This window comes from Panthera leo, chromosome A2 (assembly GCF_018350215.1).
Source record: "Panthera leo isolate Ple1 chromosome A2, P.leo_Ple1_pat1.1, whole genome shotgun sequence".
In the NCBI taxonomy this organism is placed as follows: domain Eukaryota; kingdom Metazoa; phylum Chordata; class Mammalia; order Carnivora; family Felidae; genus Panthera; species Panthera leo.
This window is the reverse complement of record NC_056680.1, coordinates 162,165,716-162,178,025: the sequence shown is the minus strand read 5'-3', so window position 1 is coordinate 162,178,025 and position 12,310 is coordinate 162,165,716. Positions and strand designations below refer to the sequence as shown.

General features: G+C 50.0%; 1 protein-coding gene across 9 annotated transcripts in view; it reads left to right on the top strand.

Annotated features, from left to right (window-relative positions):
• The window catches only part of PRKAG2 (protein kinase AMP-activated non-catalytic subunit gamma 2), a 258,209-nt gene extending 246,810 nt beyond the window's left edge, over positions 1 to 11,399 (top strand). For all 9 annotated transcript variants that reach the window (XM_042927131.1, XM_042927129.1, XM_042927128.1 and 6 more), the window contains 3 exons: positions 769 to 915; positions 3,488 to 3,581; positions 10,250 to 11,399. In XM_042927131.1, the coding sequence (XP_042783065.1) occupies positions 769 to 915; positions 3,488 to 3,581; positions 10,250 to 10,281 (273 nt within the window). In that variant the 3' untranslated portion in view covers positions 10,282 to 11,399. The remainder of the gene's footprint in view (positions 1 to 768; positions 916 to 3,487; positions 3,582 to 10,249) is intronic.
• Positions 11,400 to 12,310: the final 911 nt, after the last annotated feature.

The following is a 12,310-nucleotide window of genomic DNA, read 5'->3' as shown; positions in this document are numbered from 1 at the left end:
AATCTGCTAGATGTAATGCTACATCTTTCTACTGAATGCTTTTTCGCCCCATTCATTTTAAATGCACTTCCTTAGAGTTTTCTAGTATCTCTAAGAAAGGAAACCAAAATTCTGGTAGCCCCAAACATGCTCTGCATTTTTTACCCTAATATTGATCCTGCCGTTAAATATAACTTGGCAGCTAGCTGTGTCTCTTGTCTCATGCATTCTGCTTAACATAACAGGCATCAAAAAAATCTGCCAATTAGAATTTGGTTGGGTAGGACCCTCTGAGGTTAAAGCCACATGGGTCTGTGGGGGGCTCGTCTGGCCTGTTCTTCCTTCACGGGCTTGACCTGGCGGGTCCCTCGGCGCCTTCCTGGCGAAAACCTTGCCCCCTGGGCAGGGGCTCACAGGGAGGGTCTACTGTTGCAGGCACCCTAGGGTGCTTCTCACCCTTTACAAATGTTAGTCTAAGGATGGGGGGGGGAGGTAGTCTTCCGTGGGACAAGCAGGCAAAATTTAACAGGGTTTGTCGTAATTAAGGTATATCTCGTAAGCTCTGTGCTGACGGCTCGGAGCCCGGAGCCTGCTTCGGATTCTGTGTCTCCCTCTCTCTCTGCCCCTCCCCCACTCATGCTCGGTCTCTGTCTCAAAAATAGATTAAAAATTTTTTTTTAAAAGATAAACAATGTCTTTAAAAATCAGGTCACTTTAAACTTACTAATCTTGGTTATTAAATAGGCGAGCTGAAATCAAAGGACATAATTCACCGCCCCTTTATTACAGAACCTTGCTGCTGAGAAGACGTACAATAACCTAGATATCACAGTGACCCAGGCCCTTCAGCACCGCTCACAGTACTTTGAGGGCGTCGTGAAGTGCAGTAAGCTGGAAATACTGGAGACCATCGTGGACAGAATAGTGCGGGCCGAGGTGAGGCAGCCGGGCCAGATCACCCCCTCCCCTCCCACCCCTGCGCACGCCCGCTGCACCGGGTCCTTGCTCGAGGTGCGCGGGGATCCTGAGTCACAGCGTCAGCCAGTGCGGTCGGAGATCACGCCCTCCCCGTGTTGCTTGACACATAGTAGGTCATCTGGAAATGCTCACTGCAGTGAACTGATAAGTGCAGTGTCATAGTGGAGTCAAACTGGTCAGAAACTTTCATGGTTTAAAAAGCACGTAACTAAGAAAACAAATGTCCCAAGCGCTTTAGGTCCCATTAGGGGATTTACGAACTTAAAATTGTGTCATTGTATACTGCTGTAACAAAGGGAATGGTCACTCAAAACATCCTTTGATCTTCATAAGTCAATGTTCTCGCTTTCCTGATCGAGATAAGAGTAGATGGTCGAATAACTTCGTCTCCTGACCCTCTGCACTCTGGTGCCCGCGTACGTGAGGGTTTTGAGTATACTTGGGATAACGCTTCCGATAAAAGATGAGCGAGATCAGCATATAACGTATCTAATCCAGGATCCCCACTCCCGGAATCTTTCCTTCCCTTCCTCATTAGACAGGGATGGGAATGTTAGCCGTTTATCACTGTCCAGGACTGACATACCGTGTTCTTTCTGGAACTGCCCCGAAGTAGGCAGAATCAATTCATAATGATACATCTGCTTTGGTCATTCTTATTATAAATCTGAGAATACAGTCCACGAAGAAAAGCCCCTGATTAGTTCGTAGGCTACTAACAGGCGATCCTAACGTTACATGTGAAGCAGGGGGTTGCAGGGCAAGGCTCCTCTCGGGAGCCATCTTACAGAAACAGCCCCGTCTTCATCCTTGCGTGTTGAAGACTTCACCTTGGCGTGGGCTCACCCGCGGGGCCTCCCCCTGCTACCACTGTTCACAGCTTTTGAAACGTATTTCACTTAGAATCTCAGTAGGAACTCTTTCCTTTTTCTACTTGAGTTTAGTACCCATCACTCTTGTTCTCCAAAGAGTTTTAGTGGACTTGGGAATACATCTTTACTTTTTATGAAGGTCCATAGAATTATGGGCCTTTCGAAGATCATAGGCAGAAATAGGTAAGACCCTTCTTCCTGATTATCTATAAGGACAGTGCACATCCATGTGATGAGATCCTTTACAACGAGAAATGTCCTAGAAGGTACAGAAAAAACATTAATATATTACCAAGAGAAAAAGCCACTTACCGTATACAGCGTGAGTATATTCATTTACCTGCTCACGTGTATAGAAAAGAGGCCAGAAAGACCCGTGCCACAGCAGTAGCCGTGGCTGGTCCTGGGTGGCGGAGTTCTGGTTGGCGTGGGGAACACCGTCTGGTGATCCTCTGTCCTGAGCTCTCTTGTCTGAGCATATATTATTCTCGGGCAAAAGAGAAAAGCAATTGGCTCGTCTTTTCGGCCCATCTGGCAAGCGATAGAAATTTCTTTGTAATAGGAAATAGGTCATTGAGGAAAAAGATGTAATTTAACACTTTTCTCAAGTTACCCATTTTGACTTTTATCCCCATTGAAATAATTTCTTTCACCAGATGGCTCCTTGCTGGGGGACAAAGGCCAATTTTAGCTTCATTACAGTTGTTGGGGAAAGGGGATACAGTGTCCACAATGATTTAGTTATTTATAGGACATAAATATCACACCAGAATATTCGCTAGTTTAGACTCAGCAACAAATGGCAAGAAAATATTTTTGGTAGTCATTTCTGCCTGGAAGAATGAATTCTCTGGGTAAGATAGCTGCCCCTTGACCTTCAGTCGTTCAAAAGAGAGTTACTTAATTAGCATTATTGGACGTTAACAACAAAATGTGTCCAGTATAGACTAGAAAGCACTCGCTGATCCTAGATACAAGCCATCGTTTTAATTTATAATTATAGTAAAATAATTGTGTTCTATCACAGGATTATTGAAGACCCGAAGTTTTTTTAGAAAAACTTTTCAAGTTTATTTAAGTCCTCTCTACACCCAACATTTAGAGTAAGACCCCACAACACAAGCCATTCGTTTGCTAAAGAGCTCAGTGGAAAATGAGATGTGAATATAATGTTTCACTTAATTATAGTTCACTTATCTTCTGAACTGAGCATATTACATAGGAATTTCATAGAGAAAAGACTACAGAAAAATGAAGAACCGTGACCCATTTTGTTCTCGCTCTCATTTGGTTGGACGTCCTTCCCACGTAAATCAGTATCTGAGAGTTACGAGAAACTGAGATTCAACTGTAAAGAATTAAGAACTTACGTTTAAGATTATGGCTGCCTGGTACCTTCATGTTTTGGGGTTGTATCGTTCGTATATTAATATTCTGAAATTTGAAAACAGCGGGACGCAGCCGATTTTTCCCACAAGTAGTTAAGAAAGTCAGCACTGCATTGTGGCTTCAGAGCCTAAGACCCTTCAAGGTTCTGCGCGCTGTTTCCATCTCTCACTTGTGGGATGTACTCAGGGCATCGTATACGAAAGACATTTTCCCTTACACCCGTTTTAAACCTTCATGTAAATTCTGACCCACTTGTCTCGCGTTTGCAGGTGCATCGGCTGGTGGTAGTAAATGAAGCAGATAGCATCGTGGGTATTATCTCCCTGTCAGACATTCTGCAGGCCCTGATACTCACGCCCGCAGGTACGAGTGCCGGGTGCTGGCCTTGCCCTTCGTGTGCAAGAAGCGGGGGGGGGGGGGGGGGGGGGGGGGGTGGGGGCTGCCGGGCGGGGGCAGGTACCCCGTGCAGGTACTTCACCACCGCGCACAGACAGAGCTAGGTGTTTCGGGGTTGTATCGTTCCTATATTGATACTCTGAAATTTGAATTCTCGTGCATTGCCCTGTAAACCATTTTCACTTTCTGGGTGGTTTTTCTTTGTTTTACTGCTCCGCGTGGGTGAGAGATAAAAGTTGATAGAAATTCGGAGGAGCATCCTATCAACAACCAGCAGCGTCTGCATAAGTGAGGATTCGTTGCCATAGTCCTAACCCTTCCCATTCAAAAGCGAAGACTCCTTCAGTTTTGATTTTTAGGACGACTACCTAGAAAACATAGGAGGGGAAATTCTTTGCTCTACCCTTAAAAAAACACACACACACACAAAAAACTTGTGTTTTGAGTATATAAAACAGAAGGCCTAAACACAAACTTTTTTCCATTAACAACAGCATATGGGAATTACATTACCTCCCAAACAGCGTTGGTAGCTAACCTCATTTTGTGCCAGACCAGCTCGGCGCAAGCTCTCAGGCCAGTCAGGGAGCGTGCAGGGGAGGGGAGGAGGGGGCTCTGGGAAAGAGGGCTGCTGTGTCTCCTGTGGGCCATGTTTAGTAGTGAGAGGCAGGCTAAGGGGTCCTAAAAGCACCAGCCCTCTCTTTTTCCTCCCTACTCCTCCCCTTCCCACCCCCATCAAGTACAAATAGTCCAGCCTTGGGCCAGACTGACCCGTGCCAAGACGTGCCAAGACTGCAGACTAAGTGACGTACACTCCGAACCCCTAGAAGTTAAACATTAAAGTGTGCGTGTACTCGAAAACAGACACACAGACCAGTGGAACAGAACAGAGACCCCAGAATTGGAGCCACAAACAGATGGCCAACTAATCTTTGACAAGGCAGGAAAGAGGATCCAATGGAAAAAAGTCTCTTTAACAAATGGTGCTGGGAGAACTGGACAGCAACATGCAGAAGAATGAAACTAGACCACTTTCTTACATTATACACAAAAATAAACTCAAAATGGATAAAGGACCTGAATGTGAGACAGGGAACCATCAAAACTCTAGAGGAGAAAGCAGGAAAAAACCTCTCTGACCTCGGCCACAGCAGTTTCTTACTTGACACATCTCCAAAGGCAAGGGAATTAAAAGCAAAAATGAACTATTGGGACATCATCCAGATAAAAAGCTTTTGCACCGCAAAGGAAACAATCAACAAAACTAAAAGGCAACCGAGGGAGTGGGAAAAGATATTTGCCAATGACATGTCCGACAAAGGGCTAGTATCCAAAATCTATAAAGAACTCACCAAACTCCACACCCGAAAAACAAATAATCCAGAAAGAATTGGGCAGAAGACATGATTAGACACTTTTCTAAAGAAGACATCCAGATGGCCAACAGGCACATGAAAAGATGCTCAACGTCACTCCTCATCAGGGAAATGCAAATCAAAACCACACTGAGATAGCACCTCACGCCGGTCAGAGTGGCTAAAATGAACAAATCGGGAGACTGTAGATGCTGGCGAGGATGTGGAGAAACGGGAACCCTCTTGCACTGTTGGTGGGAATGCAAACTGGGGCAGCCGCTCTGGAAAACAGTGTGGAGATACCTCAAAAAATTAAAAATAGATCTACCCTATGACCCAGCAGTAGCACTGCTAGGAATTTACCCAAGGGATACAGGAGTACTGATGCATAGGGGCACTTGTACCCCAGTGTTTATAGCAGCACTTTCAACAACAGCCCAATTACGGAAAGACCCTAAATGTCCATCAGTGGACGAATGGATAAAGAAGATGTGGTTTATAATGGAAAACTACTTGGCCATGAGAGAGAACGAAATCCTGCCATTTGCAGCAATGTGGATGGAACTGGAGGGTATTATGCTAAGTGAAATAAGTCAGAGAAAGACAGATGTCATATGTTTTCACTCATACGTGGATCCTGAGAAACTTAACCGAAGACCATGGGGGAGGGGGAGGGATGGAGGCAAACCGTAAGAGACCCTTAAATACAGAGAACAAACTGAGGGTGGATGGGGGGTGGGGGAGAGGGGAAAATGGGTGATGGGCACTGAGGAGGGCACCTGTTGGGATGAGCACTGGGTGCTGTATGGAAACCAGTGTGACAACAAATTATGTTTTTAAAAAATGAACCCAAATAATGGGGAAAAAATAAACTGTACACGTACTACAGTACTTATTTTACTTTCGTTCAGAAATCAAACTAGCCAAGACTAGTTTCCAGTTGGTTTCTAACCTAAAGATGCCCATCTTAAAGGAGTCCCTGCCACCGGCGAGAAATCTCACCTCCTCTGGGTGCAAGCACCGAGGCCGTGACTCCAGCAGAGAAGCAGCAACCGGGGAGGGGGTCCACGGACTGAGGAAACACACGCAAACCCCTAGCAGAAAGATAAGCAGGTGGCGCCAGCCCCGTGCTGCGGGACACTCCCCGGCTAGCAGGGCACTCACGCGGCTGTACTTGACCTACGCACGGAGGTCACCCGGAGCAGGCGGGCGAGACCCATCCGGAGCGCGTGATCCCACTCCTGTGCAGCCTGCGCACAGACAGCTCCTTGGTGCGCACGGGGACGGGCCTCGTCCAGGGCGGGCTCGTCCTTGCAGGCACGTACCTTAGCACCTTCAGAAAGAGGCACCCCTCTCCCGGGCAGCTGGCCCGGGCCAGGGCACACGTTCAGCCAGCAGCGTTAGGGCTCATCTGGGCCCCTCTCGGTCTCATGGCCAAGACTCTTTGTGCGTGGTAAGCTCCAGAGTGAACGAATCACGTTCTTTAGCCTCTGTGTGCCTAGTGTCACAGACCCAAAGAATGAGAGTGGTGGCCCGGGGCGCCTGGCTCAGTAGAGCATCCGACTCTTGACCTCAGGGTTGTGAGTGCGAGCTCCACGTTGGGCGTAGAGATCAAAAGAATAAAAAAAAAAATTTTTTTACACGAATGAAAATGTTGGGCTGGATGAGTTGACATTTCCATCCACATTTGAGATTTTTTAAATTCCAAGTCATTAATACTCCTCTGCGGGGAGGAACCCTGTTCCACGGCCGAATTTGGTGTGTGCGTTACCATAGAAATAACGTTCTAAAGATAGTAGTCGAGTTAGAATTCTCTGCGATGTAGCGTGTAGAACCTATTTAGGAAAAGTGCTCCGTGTCCCCAATAGCTGGATCGCAAGTGAACGTTCGGAGAGCTCTCCGGGAACGCGGGCCCTGCCCGCCTCGGATCAGCAGCCCTTGAGATGCCGTCATCGTGAGACACGGTGCCGTGTAAGCAGGCATCAGGTGAGGGCTCCGGCCTGGCCCCCGTCTCCCCCGGGAGTTGCCCGTGTGTGGCCTCATTTAGCCCCTGGTCCAGGCAGCCGTCCGGTGAGCGGGCCGACCCAGGCCCTGCGTCCTGCCAGACACGCTCTGATAGCGTGAACCTGTTTGCGGGCGGCGAGGGACCGCAGCCGGGACCCGCGCTGCTGGGTGGGAATCAGCGGCAAGGGGCGCTTCGAGAAGGCGCCCGCTGTTGGGTGAATAAAAGCTACCGGTGGTGACTCAGCAGCCAGTGGACACGGTCCTCCATCGAGGACGCGGACTGGCCGTGGCAACATTTCCTCTTCAGCAGTAGTTCCTTGTCACACGTGGACCGTCCAGGCAAACCTGCGCGCACGCGACCGGTGAATACACGATCGGTTAGCGGTAGCTATGGTTTTTTTAGCCCCTTATTTTCTATGGGTTGTTCATCTCTTTCAAAAGTCTTCTTGGGTCCGCAGGGACAATAGGAGAGGCTGCTGTGCTGAGAAAAACGGTAGCGCTCCCGCCAACCTGCCCGGAAAGTCACGAGCCAGATGCGTGCAGATACCCGTAAACGTGTTGGAATGCTTTTGTTCAACGTTTTGGAAGTACGCACAGGCACACCTCAGGGACCCTGTGGGCTGGGGTCCGGACCCCTGCAGCACAGCGGATGTCACAATAAAGCGAGTGGAAGGGAGGTGTTGGTTTTGCGGTGCACGGAAGGCACGTTTGCACCACACGTTTGCGGCGTGTGACGTGTGCCCCAGCACCGCGGCCAAAACGACAGTGGACACGCCTCCGTGAAAAGCGACTTTATTGCTGAAACGTGCTAACCGCCGTCTGAGCTTCCAGCGGGTCCTAATCCTCTTGCTGGAGGGGGTCCTGTCCCACGGTTGACGGCTGCTGACCGGGCAGGGTGGTGGGCGCTGAAGGGCGGGGTGGCTGTGCAGCGTCTGAAAATAAGACAGCGGGGACGCTGGCCGCACCGGGTGGCTCTTCCCGTCACGAACGATTTCTCTGTGGCGGGCGGTGCCGTTTGATGGCATTTTACCCAGAGGAGAACTTTCCCCGAACCGGGGTCTGTCCTCTCAGCCCCCGCCGCTGCTTCGCCAACCAGGCTTCCGGAACGTTCCAAATCCCTTGTGACCGTGTCTTCGCGGCATCTCCACCGGGAGGAGATGCCACCTCAGGAGGTCGCTTTCTTTGCTCCTCCTCGTCCGTCCAGGTTTCATCCTGAGATGGTGGCGACCCCGTCCCCTCTTCAGGCTCCACTTCTGATCCCAGTTCTCTTGCTGTTTCTACCGCGTCCGCAGTGACTTCCTCCACTGAGGTCCTGAACCCTCCACGTCCTCTCCAGGAGGGTTGGAATCACCTTCTTCCAAACTCCGGATTATGTTGATAATCTGATCTCTTCCTGTAATCACGAACGTTCTCAATGGCTTCTAGAACGGTGAATCCTTCCCAGAAGGTTTTCAGTCGCCTTCAGATGCATCTGAGGAGTCCCAGGCATGGCAGCTGTTGCCTCGTGACCCGTGTTTCTTAAATACTAGACTCGAAGGCCGAGGCGGCCGCCTGAGGCACGGGCTGCAGGATGGCGGGGGTGGTGGCAGGCACGAGCACGACCCTCATCCCGTCCGTCTCCGTCAGAGCTCTGGGCTGTGACCGGGTGCACCGCCGGGGAGCTGCCCCGTCTTGAAAGGGATCTCCGGCTGAGCAGAACTCCGCAGCCAGCGTCCCCTGCTCAGTGACCGTGCTGGAGACCGACGGGCTTCGTCGTGCGTTCACAGAGCGCAGGCGGAGCGGACCTCCCGCCGTTCGCGGGGGCCTCGGGTTTTCCGAATGGTCACCGAGCCCCGGCTGCCGGTCCAGGTCACTGCCGCGTCAGCCCCCGACGAGGGAGTCAGCCCCGGGCACGGACTTCCCCTCTCTGGCTCCGAAGGCCCGGCTGGCGTCTTCCGGGAGAAGGCTGTTGTGTCTCCACCGAAGGGGTGGGTGTCGCGCGGCCCCCGTCATTCGTTCCGGCCGCTGGGCCTTCCGGCCGGCCTGCCACTTCACCCTGCACTTGCGTGCTGTAGAGACGGCGCCTTTCCCGGAACCTCCTGACCCACCTCTGCCAGCTTCAGGCTGCTCCTCTGCAGCTGCCTCACCTCTCTCCGCCTTCACGGAATCGGAGAGAGTCGGGGCCTGGCTCCGGATTCAGCTCTGGCCTCAGGGGACGTGTGGCTGGTGCGACCTTCCGTCCAGACCCCTGCAACCCTCTCCATACCAGCAGGGAGGCCGCGTTGCCTTCTTAGCATCTGTGTGTTCCCAGAGGAGCGCTTTCCTTTTTTTTTTTTTTTTTTTTAAAGTTTACGTGTTTATTTACTTAAGGCATGTCTGCCCCCAGTGTGGGGCTCGAACTTACAACCCAGAGGCCAAGAGTCGCTCGCTTTTCCGACCGAGCCAGCCAGGTGCCCCTAGAGCAGCCCTTTATCTCAAGGATTTTTCCTCTGACTTCACAGCGCGGGGCTCGCTGTTTGGTGAAAAGAGGCCCACTCTGGACGTGCCTTTGTCACACCGGGCTTAATCGTTTCTAGCTTTTGATACAAAGCGAAAGGTGGGCGACTTTCACCTGAACACCTAGGGGCCGCGGTAGGGTTGCCACGTTGGCCCGATGTCCAGAGTGTTGCCTCTCAGGGACGAGGGAGGCCCGAGGAGACGGAGGGAGAGATGGGGGGGGGACGGCCAGCGGAGCGGTGGGCACACACGCATTTATTGAGTCGCTGCCTGCGTGTGGCTCACGGTGCCGGCCAACGATTACAGTAGCGACCGAGATCCCTGATCGCCGTAACAGGTATCGTCGTGAAAAAGTTTGCAACGCGGGGAGAATTCCCAAAATGGGACGGGCACGCAGAACGATGCCGTTTGGAAAACGGTGCCGGTAGACTTGCCTGAGGCAGGGTTGGCGCAGACCTTCCAATTTTTAAGGACAAAATCACCCACAGAGCGCAGTGAGCGAGGTCCGCCCGCGTGACGGCAACACGCGCACCTTCACCAGGACACACGTGCGTTCTCTCTTTTAAAAACGTTAGCACTGGAACCCCTTTCTTTCCCAAAGTAAGTCTTGCGTATTTAACACTCAGGACCTGGAACACAGATTAGAAGTGGGCTGCTGTGTTTGTAGGGGTCTGGAACGTTCTCCTAAGGCACGGCAGAGTACGGGTGAGGACCCCCCGGGGGGCGGGGACCACCCCTGCTGTGTGCAAGACAGGCCCGGCTGCGACGCGCTTTGATGTTTCATTTTCCATCTACCGACAGGTGCCAAACAAAAGGAGACGGAAACGGAATGACCGCTGTGAGTGGAGAAGCCCTCGTAGGAGAACTTGAACAAAGATTCTGGGTCACGCTTTGCCTCATGAACACTGACCGTGTTAGAAGACCGTAAAATGGCTAAGAATGTATAGCAGGGTTTAGCGATGGGTATTTTTTCCAGTGACGTTGAAACTGAGCATAAGAAACAGGTTTTATGTGTTTGAAGATTCAGCCTTGCATTAAAAGACTGTTTTCAGACCTTCGTCTGAGCGATTTCAAATGCTGTATGTTATTAAAGTGCACTGTGTCCTGAAATTTTTTATTATTTTTCGTTTCAAAGAATTCACTGGTCTGTAACAGGCAATAGGACATAAGGCAAGCGCATGGCTTCTTCAGACCTAGTGCCTTATGTCGGAACACGTGATATGTCATCACTGCGGCCCGTTGCAGCTGGAGCCACACGGTGCTGGGGCGTGACAGTCTTTGGACCTTTACCAAATCAGTTTTGTTCTCATTAGATTTGTCAAACCGTTGTAATTTGGATATAAATCATTACTTTGTAAAACTTCAATGGCAGTTTTACGTTTAAGTGTCTGTTCTGAACTACAGTGTAAACAAAACTGCTTTACAACAGCTTTATTTATTTTTACTTTCCTGCGATTTTTTTTTTTTTTTTTTTTTTTTTAACACATCCTGGTGGGTGAGCCTCCCCATGCCCGTTAATAAACCATCGGTGGTTATTTTTAAAAGGCAAATTTCTCATTTAAGTTTGGATCTGGAAAGCGTAGGACTTCTAAAATAGCCACTGTTAAGAGTGGAAAGCCGAAGTTTCTGAAAGCACGGGTGAAAACGTGCTCTGCTAGGCTGGGAACAGGCGGCGGTTAGGAGCAGACAGAGTGCCGGGAAGAGGTCTATTTTTTTCTTGTGTACTGAAACGTAAAATCACGATGTTTGTACGGCTGCTGTGCGATCGTCCATGTAAATTCTATTGTGGCACATGCAATATGTCATGTGGTTGAAGAGAAACCATGTTTCCTAATGTAAGTGCTCTGAAAATGTCCACACTGTATATATATATGAGTATAGTTTGATTTTTTTGTTGTCGTTTTGGGGTTTTTTTGGCAGATTGAAAGATTAAAGTAAATCTTATTATCGACCATTTTGTTCAGGACGTTCTTTAAAATACCACGTGTTTCGGCACATATTCATTACAAATCGGCATGAAGTTTCCCACGTAGAGATTTCTTCCCAAATGAAGGAGAACGTGAATTCGCGGATCCCTTTTTCCCTCATGAGAAAAAAACAAACCTGGGGAGCCTGGCTGGGTCGATCGGAGGAGCGTGTGACTCTTGATCTCAGGGTTGTGAGTTCGAGTTCCGTGTTGGGTGTACAGATTACTTAAGAATAAATTCTTGGGGACCGCCTGGGTGACTCAGTTGAGCGTCCAACATCAGCTCAGGTCATGATCTCGCGGTTAGTGAGTTTGAGCCCTACGTCGGGTTCTCTGCTGTCAGCACAGAGCCCGCTTCGGATCTTCTGCCCGCCCCCCCGCCTCCCCAACTCATGCTCTCTCTCAAAAATAAATAAAAAACATTAAAAACATAATAGCGGCGCCTGGGTGGCTCAGTCAGTTGGGCGTCCCACTTCGGGTCAGGTCATGATCCCACAGTCCATGTGTTCAAGTCCCGCATCGGGCTCTGTGCTGACAGCTCAGAGCCTGGAGATTCTGCCTTCAGATTCTGTGTCTCCCTGTCTGGCTCTCCCCCACTCACACACTCTCTCAAAAATAAGTCGGTTAAGCGTCCGACTTCGGATCAGGTCGTGATCTCGCGGTTCATGGGTTCAAGCCCCGCATCAGGCTCTGCACTGACAGCTCAGAGCCTGGAGTCTGTTGCAGATTCTGTCTCCCTCTCTCTCTCTCTGCCCTTTCCCCGCGCACGCGCGCGCGCGCGCACACACACACACACACTCGAAAAAAAATTTTTTTAAGAAATTAAAAAATAAAATATTTTTGAAAAAACCTTAATGACTCACACACTTTCTCTCCATTATTAAATAGAATACATT